Source organism: Rhagoletis zephyria, unplaced genomic scaffold, assembly GCF_001687245.7.
Source record: "Rhagoletis zephyria isolate East Lansing unplaced genomic scaffold, Rhagoletis_zephyria_1.1 Rzeph_scaffold_00035, whole genome shotgun sequence".
Lineage (NCBI taxonomy): Eukaryota > Metazoa > Arthropoda > Insecta > Diptera > Tephritidae > Rhagoletis > Rhagoletis zephyria.
The window spans coordinates 375,502-394,766 of record NW_016157119.1 but is presented as its reverse complement, the minus strand read 5'-3'; the positions used below and the strand labels follow the sequence as shown (position 1 = coordinate 394,766).

The 19,265-nt window shown below is 36.1% G+C and overlaps 4 protein-coding genes across 4 annotated transcripts; 2 read left to right on the top strand and 2 right to left on the bottom strand.

The window, feature by feature from the left end:
* The first annotated feature begins 633 nt into the window (after window positions 1-633).
* On the top strand, window positions 634-5,393 carry LOC108364956 (uncharacterized). Its single transcript, XM_017618844.1, has 5 exons — window positions 634-971; window positions 2,385-2,520; window positions 2,609-2,922; window positions 4,948-5,117; window positions 5,174-5,393. The coding sequence occupies exons 1-5, from the start codon at window positions 807-809 to the stop codon at window positions 5,292-5,294; spliced, it is 906 nt and encodes a 301-aa protein (XP_017474333.1). The 5' UTR covers window positions 634-806; the 3' UTR covers window positions 5,295-5,393.
* A 4,397-nt stretch (window positions 5,394-9,790) lies between these two features.
* LOC108364890 (uncharacterized) lies at window positions 9,791-10,838 on the top strand (the record flags this gene model as incomplete). The annotated part of the gene is made up of 2 exons (XM_017618763.1): window positions 9,791-9,995; window positions 10,066-10,838. Coding segments are annotated over 2 exons (489 nt in total), but the record flags the coding sequence as incomplete, so codon positions are not given.
* Window positions 10,839-10,940: 102 nt separating this feature from the next.
* LOC108364950 (uncharacterized) lies at window positions 10,941-13,169 on the bottom strand. The gene is made up of 2 exons (XM_017618839.1): window positions 12,840-13,169; window positions 10,941-12,787 (listed from the first exon to the last, which is right to left on the bottom strand). The coding sequence occupies exon 2, from the start codon at window positions 12,591-12,593 to the stop codon at window positions 11,001-11,003; it is 1,593 nt and encodes a 530-aa protein (XP_017474328.1). The 5' UTR covers window positions 12,594-12,787; window positions 12,840-13,169; the 3' UTR covers window positions 10,941-11,000.
* A 3,353-nt stretch (window positions 13,170-16,522) lies between these two features.
* Window positions 16,523-18,473, bottom strand: LOC108364933 (uncharacterized). Its single transcript, XM_017618819.1, has one exon. It carries the CDS (start codon window positions 18,176-18,178, stop codon window positions 16,583-16,585), a length of 1,596 nt encoding a protein of 531 aa, XP_017474308.1. The 5' UTR covers window positions 18,179-18,473; the 3' UTR covers window positions 16,523-16,582.
* Between the last annotated feature and the right edge of the window lie 792 nt (window positions 18,474-19,265).

Sequence of the window (19,265 nt, the reverse complement as noted above, 5' to 3'; positions counted from 1 at the left end):
ATTGAATTCCGATTTACAGTATTTTATTTATTAATTTAAGGGAGTATCCCAAAACCATTTTTCGGACAAACGTGGCAGCACTTTCGTTACCACGAAGAACATAGAATATAAGGGAGCTACAAACATAACCAGCTCCCTTTTTTTAAAGATCTTTGGTTTTATTCTGTCAAACTGGTGCTCTCGCTATACTGCAGTCTATCATTGTTGCTTAATTTTTTTTTAAGGTTTTTATAATTATTTGATAAGTTTGTTTTCTTTTAATCAACCGAATTGAAATTATAAAAAATAATGCTAATTTCCTCGAAAAATGGATATGAAAAATATAAGTACGTTCACGACTGTTATAATGCAAAATATGCACTTTAACAAGACGAATTACTTGTGCACGACGTACGCCATGTACGTGTATGAGTATGATCGACCAGAGCTATGTACGTATGAGTAACATTATTTTCTGCCCCTATTTCATACAAAAAATTATTACCGATTTCATTCACAGCTTGTTTATTCGTCTATCGATTTACATTATTAGTAGCTTGATTTTCTCTTGCAGAAGAACGAACAGGCTTTAATACAAATGAAAAAATAAAAAAAAATCTGTTATTATACATATATAGCTTTTTATGAAAATAACAAGCAGAAAGATGTTGGTTTATCATTTCCATTAGAAATTCTTACAATACAAATATTATCTACAAATATTATGCTAATAAATCTCTTTTTATTTATTCACAGTGTTTACATACAGATTATAACCTCAATAAATTTGTTTAGTAAACATACCAGATAATAAAGATAAATGTCGAATGATGTTTTACGACCATTACCTAAGATATAAATATGTTGAAGTTGCTTTGAATGCCAACAGTTTCGAGCAAATTAAGCTAAGCGCAGGATTTTTGGTAGAGCAAGAGATTTTCCAACGTACCAAGAACCAAAGAAGAGTAAAAAAAGAAAACATGTCTGACAAAGTGAGTGAAAGTGATACAATAGGACATGTACTATTAATAGGAGATTAAAAAGTGCTTAATGTGGTTTTTGAACTACCGCTGTAAAGATACCTAAGTGGACAAATTTAGTTGGTTTAAAAGGACAGTGAATTACAAGCGTGAAGGAAAAAATGCAACAAAATTATTTTCTGTATTTTGGAACGAATTTCCGTCATCCCTTGTCAAATTTGGTTTGGAGACGAAAAATGACGCTGAAGATGGCACAACGCCGTAACCGATTTGTGTCCAAACCAAATTTGACAAAGGATGGCGGAAATTCGTTCCAAAATACATCATACACCCACCCTGTCGGAAACAACAATAACCAAAAAGGAAAAATTATTTTAATTATTAGGTACATCCCAACACCATAATTCTCTACTATACATATATATGGAAATAAAAAAACGTCAAACCAACATTTTATTTCAAATAAAGTTTTTCTGATATTTGTTTCCGCGAAGAGCCTTCCCATGGCTGATTAAAATTCTTCGTATAAAAGTTTTTGACTTAGCGGCTTTCTGGCGGCTTATAATTTATTTTATAGGGAAACACCAAACACATTCACTCATTGCGGACAACGTATTTTCCCGATTTTTGTCGACTTAGGGCCAGTTTGTTTAAAAACTTTCCGACATTTGATTGGCTAATCTTAGCTTAAACCACCCTGTAGAAAAAAATTATCAATTGATTAAAATAACCAACTTCTAGTTAGCTTTTTTGCAGGAGTAATGCAGACGTTATCGAGAGTTTGTTTTCTTTACAAGTTTCTATTTAAATATCCTCATACAAAAATTACTTAGAATACCCTTTTTTTCTGACGAAATTTTATATTATCATTTTAATGTTATGTCTGATCGAATTCAAATATGAGACCATCTACAAAAGAACATGTAAACAAATAAGCAAATAGATGTTTTGTTAAAAAAAATAAGTAAATATATAAAAAATCTAAAAAGCCTTTTTTTATTGATAATTTATGTCCAAAAGTAGTTAGCTACAAGTTAGTTGAAATCTAATGCAGAGGAAATCAGTTCTCACAATTTCGCGGCCATCGCCCTTCAAAAGTAGTTAGTTACGGCCAAAGGAAATAGCTAATAAATCGTTACCACTAGTCGACTACCAGTAAGTTAATAGTTAGCTACAAATTAGTCCCATTTCCTGCAGGGCAGCTAGCTCGGGCGTTTAAATTAAGTTTAAAATACATTCAAATTTAACCTTGCACTGAAAAACTGTCTCTTAGGCGGCATTGTGCCGTTAAAGGAAGTCTCCCGTAAAGTTAAGGTGTTTTGCAACTGGCCGATGGGTGGTTGTGCATAGGCATCCAGGAAATCTACTTCGAGGAAGGAAGCAAACGGATAAAAATCACCTAAATGTTGCAATTTTTGTTTACAGATTATCGCACTATGTTTACTTTTTGTGGCGGCAGCATCAGCCACTAGTACATGTGGGGAGTGTGGCGCTAACTACGTTGCATGCATAACTAATACAACCTATAAAATTTGCACAGAGGAAGATGGATCAACAACTTGTGAGTAATGACAAACTAAATGCTATCTATTAGATTCCTTAATATTTATTAGAGAAATGTCCACACATGCATCTCGTTTTTTTTACAGTAAGTCCCATCGGTGATGATATTTATGAATGTCAGGACGGTACATACTGCACTAGTTCAGATAATGTCTGTGAGTCGGACCCATCTTCAAGCAATAACATTATTGTATGTAACGAATCAACACCTTCGTGTGGCAGTAGTTGTCAGGGTAAGGCAAGTGGAAAGATGATTTGCTCAAGTTCAACACAATTTGCCCTATGTATAAATGAAGTCGCCTCCGATCCATTATCATGCCCAACAAATCAATATTGCAGTGAGGATCTATACAATTTTAATTTGAAGAAAGTTTGTGCGCCACTGGAAACATTGGATTTCGTGAGTACTAAACATTCATTAAATGTACATACATAACACTGGTCAACAGTGATGCAGTGGTGCAGTTGTGCAGAAATAGATATAGAAGTCATATGATGACTTTTTTGTGTGGATTTTTATACCCGAGCGCACTTGTGCACAAGGGTATATTAATTTTGTTCACATAACGGTTGTTTGTAACAGCCAAAACGAATCGAGATAGATATAGACAAATGTATACATAAATGATCAGGATGAAAAAAGAAATCGATTAAGCCATGTCTGTCTGTCCGTCCGTCTGTCCGTCTGTCCGTCTGTCCGTCTGTCCGTGTACACGATAACTCGAGCAAAAATTGAGATATCTCAACGAAATTTGGTATGTAGGTTTCCCTTAATCCAAGGTAGGTTGGTATTGAAAATGGGCGAAATCGGACTTTAACCACGCCCACTTCCCATATAACGGTAATTTCCAGAAATACGAAAACTGCGATATTTTAGTAACTACTGAAGATAATTCACTCAAAATTGATATTTACAATAATTTTTAGACGAAAAATAAGAATATTATAAATTTTTGGAAAATGGGCGTAGCCACGCCCACTTATGGTTACATGTGTATATCTTGGTAACCGCTGCACCAATTTCTTCCAAACTTGGCACAGTTGTTGGCCTTGGCACAGCATAAAAAACCGCCGAAACTTTTTAAAATCGGACAATAACCACGCCCACATCCCATATAACGGTAATTTAGAGAAATACAAAATCTTCGATAAATCAGTAAATATTGAAGCTAATTTATTCAAAATTGATGCTTGCAACAATTCTTTACCAAGAAATACGTTTATGGTAAAATTTTGGAAAATGGGCGTGGCACCGCCCACTTATGATCACATATAAGTATATCGGTAACCGTTCTACCAATTTGTACCAAACTCGGTATGGTTATTGTACTTGCCACGTGTAAGCAAAACGTTGAAAATTATTGAAATCGGACTAAAATAACGGCCGATTCTCATATAACGGTAAATTTAAGAAATGCTTGAAACTTCAATATTTCGAAATTGAAGGACGCTAATTTACTCAAAATTGATACACCTCGGCTTACCATCTAGCGGAAGGTTTCGGAAGGGTGAAAAAACATATATTTAATACTTGCGCCGGGTATTTAATGTTCGGCTCCGCCCGAACTTAGACTTTCTTACTTGTTTTCATTTATGTCTTATATTTTTTGTAAAAGGTATTAGCTTCAAGAAATGGGCATAAATCGAAAGTCGTGTTAAATCGAGAAATTTCTCATTTACAACAAAAAAATCTTTTTAACCCCAGAACACTAATGTCAGTCCATTCGCCTATACCTAAAGTAGTGGAAGGTATTTTTATCCGGGTGAGAGATTTCATGAGAAAATTGCAAGCCTGGAAAATTGGTATAGTTTCAAGAACCTTGTTGCTCTATTAGGAGATATTTATTTATCGGAATTTAGAAGACAATAATGAAGATGATTGAAAAATTTACTTCAATTTCAACAAAGAAAAATTTACCATTTCCATACAACAATAAGAGTTTTTGGCCGTTTTCGGTAATTTTTGCACCTTTTTTTGTATGAAAGTTGTACTAAATATTTGTCGGATCGCGAAAATAATGCCAAATTCGGATCCGCACCGAAAACGCCCCAATACGAATTTTCCGAGCCATCGAAAATCTTAAAATTTTGCTCAATAACAGGGCCAGCCTAAAAATTTGAATTTGAAAAACGCAGTTTTGAAAAAAGTGTTGGTTAGGGCCTTTGTGAATTAATATAACGATATGTATGTATGTTTTCAACAGATATAAGATATTCTTCTGGTCGACCTTATTCTCTCGATATCTTGACTACACGTTGAAAAAAATATATAAAAATTATTTTTATCAGCAATTTATCTTAAAACAAACCACTAACGATATCTCGGCACCAAAAACTTTTTCTGAAATTGTTGACCTGTGTAATGCCATAATGGAGGTTTTATTTGTGAATTAATTTCGTATGTATGTATGTATGTGTTTTTTAGCTTGAAGCACAAATAACATGCCCTTCCACCGAAGAGATAACTCCAACGACCCAGTCTACAACTCCAACAACAACGACAACGCAATCACAAGCGTATCTATTAAGCGCATGCAATAATTCGACTGAAACTAGTTACTATTTTCAAGTAGCAAATCCGGCGAATTGTAATACGTAAGTAATGAACCATTTCTATGTAACTTTTAATTATAATTATAATATTTATATAGATACATTTACTGTGAACGTAGCGGCTCAAGCTTCCTTGCATTAGAGATGAATTGCAGAAGTGGTCTCTATTACAGCGCAGCTCAGAAGAAATGTATTCAGGCGACAGAGTGTCCGAATTAATATTTATTAGTAATCAGTATATACATACATATGTATGTGCGAATATTTATAGATCCGAAATCGTGAAATTGGCACACAAAAAAATTTAGCAAATATTATTTTATTGAAATTTTTATAATTTTGTTTTATTTACCCATAAGCTATGCTATATTTTTAATATTTTAAAACGATAGGTCTTTCATGCTTGATTCTTCACTCTCTGGAAAGCAAACATTTGAGAGAAAAAGGCCGTTTTCGCCATGTCTGGGTAAAATGAATCCCCAGTTAAACATCATTATCGACGTTGTTGAATCCATTCGTAAAATATGGTAAGCTAGAGCTTACACTATATGCAAGTATACCTATGGTCAAAATAATATTAGTGCCACATTTGATTACACTGGATCACAAATTTTAATTTAGAATTGCTCGGTGATTCCGAAATTCGAGCTAATTTTTTTTTTCTATGGATACGTTTTCGAGATATTTGCAAGCAGAAAAGCGTGCTAGTTAGGTGTATGAGTAACATTCCTTTGTGCTCAATTTTCATACAAATAATCTTGCGTATTTTTATTTGACCACTCATTATTTCGCAGATTTTCTTCATCAGCAACTTGATTTTTATTTTTTTTTGTAACAGAACAGGCTTTAGTACAAATGCAAAAATTTGGCACAGAACCTGTTATTTTTTAAATTTTTCTTCTGTTAAAGTTTAATTATTTTTTTTAATTTCTTTTATTAAAAAATAAAAAAAAGCTGGAATGATTAATTAATTTGTCAGAAACTATAAGCCCTATCGGAAAGTGATGTATACACGGTTTATGGATAATTTCATTGGCTTTCATTTGCCGTATTTTATATTTTTTTAATTGCTTCGTTAGATATACGTGATTAAAAGGAACCAATTTTGCTTTAAAATGAAATTTTGCTTTAAATTTAATTTTATTATGCATTATTTCCCTCAGTGTAGGGTAATCTGAATTTTGCCCCTGGGCGACAAGCCTTAACCGACTCCAATCGGAGCCAATATTTATATGTGATATCTTCCACTATAGTAGCATCGACGTAAGGGATCAACCCTTGGGATGTCTGATGTAAAAATTTGCTTCATACATTTAAGAAACACCCTAATGTGCATACCTACTAATTTCTTTTAAATAAAGACACAGTTGCAAAAGTGAGTTACTTAAAATAAAAAAAATAAAAACTTTCGAAAGTTGATGCAAACTCTCCTCTTCCTCTTTATGGCTTCTTTTTGTTTGTAATGCATGACATAAATATTATAAAAAATTACTTAACCCGCTGATATTCTATGCGATGAAATTAGTGCTAAAAGAAAATTAACCAAAACCACAGATTGGCACGTCTCTAAATTATTCGTATCCATAAAGACAACTTCAGTGCGATCCATGCATACATATGTAATGAATATGTACATATATACGTATATACGTGGGTGCGTTTTGGTTTTTAGGACTAGCATACAAAATACTACAAAATAATAAAAAGATTTTTGCTACTTAAAGAAGTTTAAACGACGAACTCCTCGTATGTTCTTTGTTTTCATCGGTAAACTGTTGGCTGCTTGGAGCGATGTGGCCAAAGTCAGCCAGAAGTTGTTAGAAAAACGAAAAATCACTAGAAACTCGTTTTTTCCTAAACTAGATTCTTCCAGAGTTAAAGCATAGACAGACGGTAGCGTTGATCCGGATCAACTCGTTAATTCGTAATTACCTCTGGAATTAACTGCAGTTGATCCGGATTAAGTCCTAGGACTGGTTTCTCCAACTCAACTTAACTTAGTTTAGCCATTTTATGGACTTAAGTCAAAAATTAGCCCACTTTTTACAAAGCTTATTCTTTACTAAGTCCAAAAAATTTTCTTAACTAAGTTAAGTTGAGTTGGAGAAACCAGCCCCTAGAGTTAATTCCCAAACTTAACTCGGATCAAGGGAATTTTCTATGACAACACTGACCAAAGCTCAGAGAGTGTAGAATACAGAGAATATGCAAATCTAGCATGGACATTAGAGTGGTCCAAAATAATAAAGTCGGAATTTTAGTTAGTTTTGTTTGATTTATATATTTATGTAATTTTACTTCATTTTAATTTTGTTTGTTTTACTTTATTTCACCTTTTTTATTTTTTTATTAGTTAATTTAAATCATTAGATAAAAAAAATAATAATAAAAAAATAATAAAATAAAAAAAATAGTAAAACAACTTTAAAAAATATAGAAGTTAAAAATGAATAATTAAAAAAAAAATGAACATTCTCCTGGCCGTGGTATTCGAACCCACGACCTCGCGGCTCGTAAATGCGCATTACTGCCGTCTGTCAAGGCACAATTTTGATTAGATCAATTGCGGCGTTAGTCCGGATCAACGGACTGTTTAGCTGTTTCCGGTAGAAACCGAGCATAAATTGTTTGCCCAGCGAATGATGCTCCCTTGCAGGTAGATTTGGTATAGTTGTTGTTTTTGTTGTGGCGGCTTACAACTGCCAAGATCAGCCTGTCACTTAGTCGTTGTCGTCAAGCTCCAATGGGAGGCCCAAGTATGCCAGTCCGACTGGGTTGGACAAGAAGGAGAGGGGAGTTAGTTGAGTAGGGTTTAGGGGCATGTCGGTGGTATCGAGTCATGGGTTGACTCTCTGCATGCCGGACATTCGTTGGCCACATCTAGATTTATGCTATTCCGGTAAGAGTTTAGCGAGACAGACGAAGTTCTATCTCGTCCACGTCATGTAGCTGTGTCCCTAAAACGGCATTCACAGCTCGGATGTTGGTGTAAGTCGAGACCGAAACTCTGTGAATGTCGCTTGTGGCCTGTCGGTACTCTGTCAGGTTCAGTGGTTGTTTTATGAATTTCCGGACCTCGTCCGTCAGTTCGTATAGATGCCTTCTGACGTATCTAGGCGAGGGCTCTGCAGCAAGCAAATGTCTGTTCGGGTGCTCGTTTGTGGCACCGAACTAGGCACTGCTTGCATAGCATAGTATTGCGCTCCTTGACGGGGAGGCCTCGTCATTTAGATGGTGTTCTTGCGACATCCGAAGGCATTACGTGGCGGTTCGGAGCGTCGTGTAGCTTCAACCACTGCGCTGCATAGTTTAGAAACGGCAAGCCTTTTATGTTCCCAGCAACGTTTCTTTGTCTTTGCTCCAGGTGCCGCCTGATAGCGACTTGAGGACCTTGTTGCGAACTGTGTACTCTATTTCGACGTGAATACCCAGCTGCAGTCTGACCTCCTTCGTCCAGGTGGTTGTTGCTGAGTTTGCCGAGGGTTAGGCTCCTTGCAGTGAAGAAGCCAGACAGTTCGGAGAGTTAGTCGTTTACTTTCGAGCACAAGTCATCAATTCCATTCCCAGACGCCATTATCGAGCAGTCGTCAGCATAATAGACAGTCGAGCCTCCCTCTGGTGGCTGAGGGAGCTTTGAAATGTATAAGTTAAACAGTAGCGGGGAAAGGATACCACCCTGTGGGACTCCCTGTTTGACTCCCTCGGACTCAATTTGCTTGATTTGTCTCTTAAAGATTACTGACGAGTTTCGACAACTCAGATAATTCGCCGACCACCGTTTAAGTCTCTGTGGAGGAGAGGAAGCCCCTATGTCTTCTAGGAGCGTGGAGTGACTAACGGTGTGAAACGCCTTTGACAGATTAAACGCTGCTAGGACTGTTCTCTCACAGGGTTTTTATCTGATGGTTTATGACGTTAATCTATTTCGTTTACTTACCTTAAAAGAAAAGGAAAAAATTAAGAATACATTAAAAGATAAGATCACTTTTGCTCGAATTTCAAATATTAACAACACCCCACGTACATACATACGCAACAAGACTGAAAGTATTTCAACAATGTTGAAAACAACAAAAAACCACTTATGGAAAGTGTTGAATTTTTTTTTATATTTGGTTAACATTAGCTAAGATAGCATAAGATTTAAAGCATAGACAAAAATACTAGCAGATAAAACCAGATACCGGCACTGTATTATACCCCATAGTAAAAAGAATGGCAAACTAGAGGAGAATTTCGATACATACTAACGACATATGTACATATGTATCTCGATATTTAATTTTTAACATAAATAGCGTGCAAGTGGATTGCAATGCTAAAGACAAAAAACGGAAAGAGTGACAGTAACTGCCGAGACTCACTGAAGTGGTTAACAAAGGTTTAGTGGAAGTAAAGTGGATGCTACATTTCGCTCTACGTCCTACAAAATTGCTAGTTTACTGGCGATAAAGCGCGAGCTAAGGCCATAAAACAGCAATTACTTTCAGGAATACACTTCAAGTAAACTAGTTTTGCGTTATTCTGTATACCCTGCGATTTACTAAGGGGTTTGTAAATCGCAAGCAAGGCCGAATGAATATCCAATTTCAAATAAAAGCCAACAAAAAAATAAAATTCGCGAAAATTTCATAAAAGCTGTGTAACATTAAAAGTTTGGTATTAGTCGTGCTAGGAACTATTTGTGCGAGGTATTGCGCCGTTAGATATAATTCACAGAAGATGTTAAAAATTTACCAAATATTGGTAAGGAATATGATTTAATTTGTTACATATTTAAATTAACTACATCTTTTCATCAGATAGCGATTTTCGCAATTTTCATTATCATTCTCCGTGTAACCAGCCAAGGATGCAACGTTTGCCAGAGTAATAGTGCAGCATGCATTAATGAAACATCATTTTATTTGTGTTATGGGGGTAGATAAATGTGAACGAAATTCGTATGTCCCCAAGTGTGCATTAAAGATTTTCTTGAATACATTCCTAGGTACATTACCCTATACTAATCAAATATACAACTGTGCTGACGGTCTTGTCTGCTCGGATCAACCAAATATTTGCTTCCAGAGTAATGGAGCAGCAGCTAGTTGTGGCGATACTTCTAGTTGTGGATTATGCAATGCAAATCAAGTATTCGCATGCACCAGTCGCACCACATTCGCATTTTGTTTTGGTGCCACACGACCGACTGATGTAAATGGCACATGCCCGACGGGTTGGCTGTGTGACGCATCTACACAGAACATATGCGTTGCCGAAACTACGGTATGAAACAGCTTATCAAATACTTATTTTGAATTTCAAAACACATAAATATACATACATGGTACTAAGACTGTCTTACAATTTAACAGTTAATACAGATATCATGTGATAAATTTATAGTTTTACGATTAGAAATTAATTTATCTCAATTCTAATAAATGTGCTTAAGTTAAAGGTTACATATCGTTACCTTAATATATAGACTCTATAGTATAAATACTTAATATAAAGATATAGGAGCTACAAAACTTGATAAGGTTCTTCAGTTGCGATTTTCTGCACTACTGGTTATAAAAAAAAAAGCATAATCTAATTTTCTTATGTATTAGTTGATTTCAAATTTGTTTAAGTCTTTAGTAAGAAATCTACCGATCTCTGTACAGAGCTTAATTTTGAAACAAAATGTGTTAGGGCCTTTCTATATTAAGGTAGCGATATGTACATATCATCGTTTGACATGGTAACTGTTCAATCTTATTTACTATTTTTCAGAATTCATCCATTATTTGCAGCTTGGATCAGCCGGTAGAAATAATTACTGAAGAGTAATTAGAAACATCTTAAATAGTTTTACAAACAAGATCGGCCTTGTGTGTGTTCTTTTAAATAATTATTTTTTATTTAAATATAGAACAAAAGCCTTATGCTTAACAATAATTAAAGATCTTCTTCGTCGTCAATAGAATTTGTGGCATCAGCAAGCCAGTTTCGTACTTCTTCTAATGCTGGTAACCGGAAACGCCACTCATCACTAATATACCCATAAATTTGGTCGCCAAGTTGCAGAAGGTCCATTGCAACACGTCTTTCATCCGGCTTCCAATCACGATCTGCGCTACCAAACATCTCCATACGTAGCAAGGCAACCATCGAAGACGATATATATTTTTTAACACCATTAAAAAGTTGAGCTTTTGTTAGTGAGTTCTGCATGCTAGCGCTTGTGGCAGCGGGTTGTCGACGGTTGACGTTGCCGCAATCCATTGCAGCCGATGATCCTGCTTGACTGGTAGAGACCTCTCCTATATGTTTTTGCTTATTTTCTTTTTCATATTGTTTGCATTTTTCGCGTAATTGGAAGTTCTCCTCTTGAAGCCGAAGGTTTTCCTCTGTTAAGTCCTGCTCGCGCTTTAGAACTTTTTTATAGTTAACATCTAATTGTTCGTATTTTTGCTCAATGTTTTTCAATTTAAAGTTTGCGGTTTTCAACTCCTCTTCGGTCCCATTGAAAGTAATGGTTTTACTGTTTACTTGCACTTTAGTTTTCTCGAGCTGCTCATTGAGCTGTTTAAATTGTGCCGACAATTTTTCGTATTTTTGCAAAACGGTTTCCAATTTAAGGTTTGCTTCATCCAAATCAGCTTCAGTTTTTTGTAGTGCGTTTGTTTTACTTTTTGATTCTTCGTTTGATCTTTCGAGCTGTTCTTTGAGATGGCTAATGCAATCAGTTAGTTCTCCAGGATTAATTTCAAATTGTGAATCTTTTTCTTGCAACTCCTCAGTTGAATCTTCACATTGTTGATTAGGTAACAGACTGTTATTTGTTATTTCAATTGTACGTTCATCTATGAACTCGTAATCATCTGATGCCACATCTACATCTTCTTTTAAACTAATTTCGCCTGAGTCGAAATCGAAACTAAGCTTAACAATAGTATCGGCAGGCATCGATTCACTGCTATTAGAAGATACACCGATAGGCTCACAATTTAAAATTTTTGCTTTTTTTGAGTTGCTTGGGTCTTCAGTGTCTAGTTGCGTTTCATTGACCCTCTTTATGTTTTTCGATTGCGTAGCTGCATTCGCCAAAATTATCTTATTCTGCCTTAAGTACTTACCCGGTTTTAAGTTGTCATGAAGGGAAAAAGGGAGAGTGTATCCCGGCGGTGGAATTAAATGCTTCATTGTAGGGGTCGGCATTTTAATCAACTCAGGCCCGCCGTTTTCTTGTTCATTAGCGTAATCTAAAACCATTTCTTCGTTAATGGGCATTAATGTGGGCTCCACATTTTTGGGAAGTATCCCATTCCTTCTGTAATTTTTAAAACACTCAGGTCGAAAATGTCTGGCGCAAATTACTTTATTATTTTGGAAGCCCGGAGGCATTTCGAGCATATGGATTACGTTTGCTAAGCGCAACCATCGAATGTAGCGTTCCCGGTCATTTACGGGGAAGTGGAAAAAATGCATGCCGGGATGTTGAGATGTTGCAACAGTGCAATCACGAAACGAACAGCGACAACCTCCCATAATTTTTAATCTGTTTTGGAACAAGGAACTCCTTTATTTTCCACCAGACAGTTCTTTTTATTATTTTTATTTTTTTGGTTTTCGATAGGTTGGAAGGAACTTAAATTCCCCTATCGCAAGGGTGTTCCTCTCTTTCTATATTTGTTCCTCTTTGCTACTCGATTATGTAGCATGTGTGTGTTGATATTGGCAAGTTGTAATTGAATGTTGATTAAAATTTTTATTAATTTATTAATATTTTTTTACTTTTGGCCTGTGCTAGTTGATGTGAAACGCTAAAACTTATAAACATATCGATTAAAAGGTGACTTTATATCGATTAAACTTTAGACATTCTATATTCATTTCGTAAGACGGTTTTTACACCGTTCAAGTATTGAGCCAATTCTGCTTACATATAAAAGAGAGGGATTGGGAAGAAATGAGAAGACTACACACGCGTCTGTAGCGCCAAGTCGTTTAAATAGGGCTGCCAGATAGAACATACTTTTTGATTGGTGAGGATGCATTTGATTGACAAGACGTAAAGAACATGGCAACAATAGGGGTCTTCCCTTAAACTCGTAAAAGCTTCGTAAAGCTCGTAATTTTACGAGCCTCGAAAAGAACTGTCACAATTTGTATCTATTTACGAGCCACGCGTAAATTTACGAGGCAAATTTGTTGCGCAAACGACCCCGTGAACTTCAGTATTGCCGAGGCGCCGAAATTTTTATACTAACAGCCCTATTCGCGTGCAACGACAAATCTCACCGCTATAACTATTGTCCTGTTTATAATCAATTGTCACGTTTAGGTATGCAGAGGGCAATTTGAAAGCTCCAACGCCGACAATTGCTATTATTTTTGTGGTAACCTATTGAGTAGATGACAACCCTAAAACATATGTTAATTTTATTAATCAATTTCATCAATTACCAATTTTATTAATTTTGCAGAAAGAAGTTGCAAAATTTTACTAAACGAAAACTGTGAAACCATTTTATTTGGCTAAATCAGTGCGTTAAAAAGTTATTATTTGCGTATGCATATCGTAATAGTATCCATTGCAGAATATTAATGGAGGAAATAATTATTTTGAACGCAGCTATTATTGTGGAGCAAGAAGAAATTATACAGGCAAGAAGAATTCTGAGGGAACTTCGAGACAACAGTTTTTTTTATGGTTTTTACACGTTTACAGTTCTTGGTGGTCTTCACAAAACTGCTACTGCTCTTGTGCGGTGCATTCATATTTTCCACGCCTGCACGAATTCATAATAAAATGAAAAAAATTTCCAATTATAAAATTACTCACTTTTTCGGCGGTTCGTAATCCATTGCTGCGGTGTATTTTATTTAAAAGAAATCCCGTCTGTTGCAGTGGCAGTCAAAAAGAATAATTAAAATGTAAACAAAGAACAGCTGTTTCACTATAGAGAAACTTTCACCGCAATAGACAAATAAAACGAGCTTTTCGCTTGTCATTATTGACTGTGCATACCTATGACAACAGTTGATGACACAATAATGACAGTTGACGACTGTGACAACACGCGAATAGAGCAGTAAAATGTATGATAAAATAATGAAAATAAATGAAAAAAATAATACGCGAATAAAATTAATGAATTTCATCCACTAAGTGTATTGACTTAAGTTTTTTGCTAATTTTCGGCATTTTTAATTGTATTATAAGCGAAGAGTGATAGAGACAAGATGACGGGATGTTATGGAAAATGCTACGAAACAAAAAATTGCTTCACAAAATCCTGGTTGATCTGTCAAACAGTCACTTTACGCACCTATTTACACCTTTTCGCAAATGGGGGCGTTCCCATAAAAGCTTCGTAAACTTACAAGTTTTACACGGTTTAAGACTACATTGGCCACTGTTAGACGTCGGTAACGACCTGCAGACCAAAGTTCCCGAAATATTAAGGAAATCGTTACGAGTATCTCATTTCTGTAACGATTTTTTTTACGAATTTTCAAAGAAAATTATATGAAGTGGTTGACACGAACTCGTAAATAAATTTCTGTACGAAAAATAAAGAAAATTCTGGAAAACTTCTAAAAGATATTCTTCACATAGCAGCATTATTTTCGTTGCTTCACAGATTTTCTCCCGAAATTTCGCAAAAGAATGGAAGTGTGCGTATTTTATTTCATTTTAGAAAATTCGGCAAAAAATCGAATTAAATCTTAACGAATTCTTTACAATTTCTTTACAATGCAGAATACTCTGAAAAAATCGTACAAAAACAACATTTACCGTTGGTATTAACTCCTTGTATTATCAATATGTTCTTTATCTATTCATATTTATTTATTTATTTTATTAATTTCTTAGAATTCTGAAAGGTTTCACTTCTTTTTTTAAGAATTTCCTTTAAGAAATCGTACAGAAATTTCTTTACTAGTTCTTGTCAACCGCTTCATATGTTTTTCTTTACAGATTCCTAAAAGAACCGTAACAAATTTCGGATACTCTTAAATATTTCGGGAGCATTTGTTTGCAGGGTATATATTTACGTATATGTGTATGAATAAACGGATATGTAAACAAAGCAAATCATACGATAATTTGACACCAGCGTGCTCATAAGAAGAAGCATAGCTTCTATCGCTATCATCGTACAGTTCCATAAGTAAAGTAACTCTTCTTCTTACCGTTTTTTCTGGCAGGCTGTAGGTGTGTTTTTGGCAGGCTGTAGGTGTGTTTTTGGTTATTGTATTGGTGTTTTTGGTTCAGTGTGTTAGTGTATTTTGAATAAATTGTAATAGAAATAAATGAAATTGTAATAGAAATGAAAGAAATTGTAAAAGATAAGAGCACATGCCAAAAAACAGGTGATCTCAGCTGTTTTTACTTATGAAACTGTACGATAATCGCTATCACCCAAGAATGATAGAATACAAGATTGCGCCGTCCTGGGCGTTGACATTTGTGTACCACAAGTAAACAAAGAATGGAGCGAAAAGAAGAACGAGTTAAAACTTCCAAAACAGTTCACTTTACAGCGAAAAACGTGTTTTAATTTTGCTAAACGCGAAAATTTTGCATTTTTCACCTGATCTATTAGAGAATAGGTAACACTTTAGTGCACTCCATTGCCTTGCAATTGAGGCTGCTTCAGCAAACGTTTTAGTGCACTCCATTGCTTTGCAATTAAGACTGCGGCAGCGTCTCTGCGGGACTGATAAGTGAACTAGCTAATGGAGGCTGCGTGGAGCAGAAACAAAATCATTGTGAGGAAATGCTGTTTATATAATAATAGAGAAACATTTCGGGAACGGCTTTGCCGTGCCCTATGTACACAAAATGCAGCGATTCGTCCACGCGCTACTCTTGCATCTACGCTTCTTGCATCTTGACGGTTGTCGCAATTTAACACACAGCACTTCATTGTATTAGTTTTTACGCAGTCTTCAACTCAAAAATCACTCACAAATTGCAAATTAACACAATTTAAACTGATTTTTCACATATAATTAAATTTCTCTTTCGCTGATTTGTAAACAAAGGTGTGTTTACAAGTTACCACAACTGTCAAAATCGGCAAAACCAAAGTAGCGGTACCACTGACGGCGCCACCTCTGTTCGCTGCACCGTGGCTATCACCTGTAATTGGTGCGCCTTGATTCACAACAGAAAAATGCATACGGTTGCCATGGCAGTAAGCATAAAATTTGCAAATGCAATTCCACCTACAAATCAGAGACCATTTCCACAACATCCTGAACAGCCCTATTGTTTACTTGCAGCGCGCAAGTAGCATATGTCCGGTATGTACATATGTGAATATAGTAAATAATAGTTTTAAAATTTATTTAAATATAGCGGTATAATTTCCAGTTTGCGTATTTATCTACATACATAGATATGTACATAATGGGGCATATTTATAGTCAAAATAATTTTACAAACAAGAGCGGCCTTGCGTGTGTTCCTTTAAATTATTATTTTTTATTTAAATATAGAATAAAAGCCTAATGTTTAACAATAATTAAAGATCTTCTTCATCATCAATAGAATTTGTGGTATCAGCGAACCAGTTTCGTACTTCTCCTAATGCTGGTAACCGGAAACGCCACTCATCGCTAATGTACCGATAAATTTGGTCGCCGAGTTGCAGAAGGTCCATTGCTACACGTCTTTCATCCGGCTTCCAATCTCGATCTCCGCTACCAAACATCTCCATACGCAGCAAAGCTACCATCGAAGACGATATATATTTTTTAACACCATTAAAAAGTTGAGCTTTTGTTAGCGAGTTCTGCATGCTAGCGCTTGTGGCAGCGGTTTGTCGACGGTTGACGTTGCCGCAATCCATTGTAGCCGATGATCCTGGTTGACTTGTAGAGACCTCTCCTATATGTTTTTGCTTATTTTCTTTTTCATGCTGTTTGCATTTTTCGCGTAATTGGAAGTTCTCCTCTTGCAGCCGAAGGTTTTTCTCTGATAAGTCCTGCTCGCGCTTTAGAACTTTTTTATAGTTTACATCTAATTGTTCGTATTTTTGCTCAATGTTTTTCAATTTAAGGTTTGCGGTTTTCAACTCCTCTTCGGTCCCATTGAAAGTAATGGTTTTACTGTTTACTTGCACTTTAGTTTTCTCGAGCTGCTCATTGACCTGTTTAAATTGTGCTGACAATTTTTCGTATTTTTGCAAAACGGTTTCCAATTTAAGGTTTGCTTCATCCAAATCAGCTTCAGTTTTTTGTAGTGCGTTTGTTTTACTTTTTGATTCTTCGTTTGATCTTTCGAGCTGTTCTTTGAGATGGTTAATGCAATCAGTTAGTTCTTCAGGATCAATTTCAAATTGTGAATCTTTTTCTTGCAACTCCTCTTCAGTTGAATCTTCACATTGTTGATTAGGTAACAGACTGTTATTTGTTATTTCAATTGTACCTTCATCTATGAAGTCGTAATCCTCTGATGCCACATCTACATCTTCTTTTAAACTAATTTCGTCTGAATCGAAATCGAAATTAATCTCAACAATAGTATCGGCAGGTGTCAATTCACTGCTATTAGAAGATATACTGATAGTCTCACAATTTAAAATTTTAACTTTTTTGCAGTTGCTTGGGACTTCAGTGTCTAGCTGTGTCTCATTTCCCCTCTTTATGTTTTTCGATTTCTTAGCTGCATTTCCCAATATTATCCGTTTCTGCTTTATGTACCTACCCGGTTTTAAGTTGTCATGGAGGGAAAAAGGGTAAGTATATCCCGGCGGTGGAATTAAATGCTTCATTGTAGGGGTCGGCATTTTAATCAAAACAGGTCCACCGTTCTCTTCTTCATCAGCGTAATCCAAAGCAATTTCTTCGTTAATGGGCATTAATGTGGGCTCCACATTTTTGGGAAGAATCCGATCCCTCCTGTAATTTTTAAAACACTCAGGTCGAAAATGTCTGGCGCAAATTACTCTATTCTTTTGGAAGGACGGAGGCATATTGAGGAAATGGATTAAGTTTGCTAAGCGCAACCATCGAATGTAGCGTTCCCGGTCATTTACGGGGAAGTGGAAAAAATGCATGCTGGGATGTTGAGATGTCCCAACACTGCAATCACGAAACGAACAGCGACAACCTCCCATAATTGTTGAATCTGTTTTTGAATAAGGAACTCCTTTATTTTCTATTAGGCAGTCTGCACACGGGTCGTATAGCTTTAGACGCGTATAAAATTTCTTATGCAGCAACGATTCCTCAGCCCTTTTTATTAATTTATTATTATTTTTTTCTTCTAGCCTGTGCTAGTTGATGTGAAACGCTAAAAATATAAGCATATCGATTAAAAGTTGACTTTATATCGATTAAACTTTACAAAATCTAATTTCGTTTCGTAAGACGGCTTTTACACCGTTCAAGTACTGAGTCAATTCTGCTTATATATAAAAGAGAGCGTTTTGGGAAGAATTGGGAAGACTACACATGCGTTTGTAGCGCCAAGTCGTTTTAATGGGTCTGCCGGGGTCGGTGTTTTGAATTCTGACGAAAACAGCCTACATAAAGAAGTTTGCGGTAAGCCAGAAGTAAGAGCTGCCTCGTGTTAAACAAAGTCAACATCCACAGTGCGGGAAAGTATGCAAGCGGAGTCCGGCTGGTCGAAGTTTCCAAAAATCCTTAGTCGAGGAAAAGAAACCAAGCGTGTGTCGGCAAAAAGTAAAAAAAAAAAAACTATACGCCAATAGAGGAGGACGCAAATCTGCGGAAGCAAGGACCCTTCTCAAACGGAAGAAAGGCTACCCGCATTGAAGCAGCGCACTTTTGGCCGGCTACGGAAGTACTATAGGAGTGTAGCGCCCACGGGCTAGAGACGGTGGAACAGGCAACAAGTCCCCGGCGAGCTGTAAGTAGCAAACGATAGAAAATCTAATTAGGTATTTATTGTTCCGTCTGTGCGTGGATGCAGATCGGCGCGACACAACTCGCTGAGTGGTAGATTTTAAGCGATACACAAATTTTATGCTTTTTGCGACTGGTCGGTTTCACACTGGAAAATTTCTGCCACCAGAACAACTCTGTTTGTAGGCAAGAGAGGCAGTGCGTTGAGGTAAAGTTTCTCAAAAAATTCTTACACTTTCTACTCCGCATTCTTCTTCTTTTTTGGCGCTGTAACCGCCTAACCGATTTTGGCCTAGTTCAGCAAAGCCCGCCAGTCGCTTCTCCTCTGTGCCAACT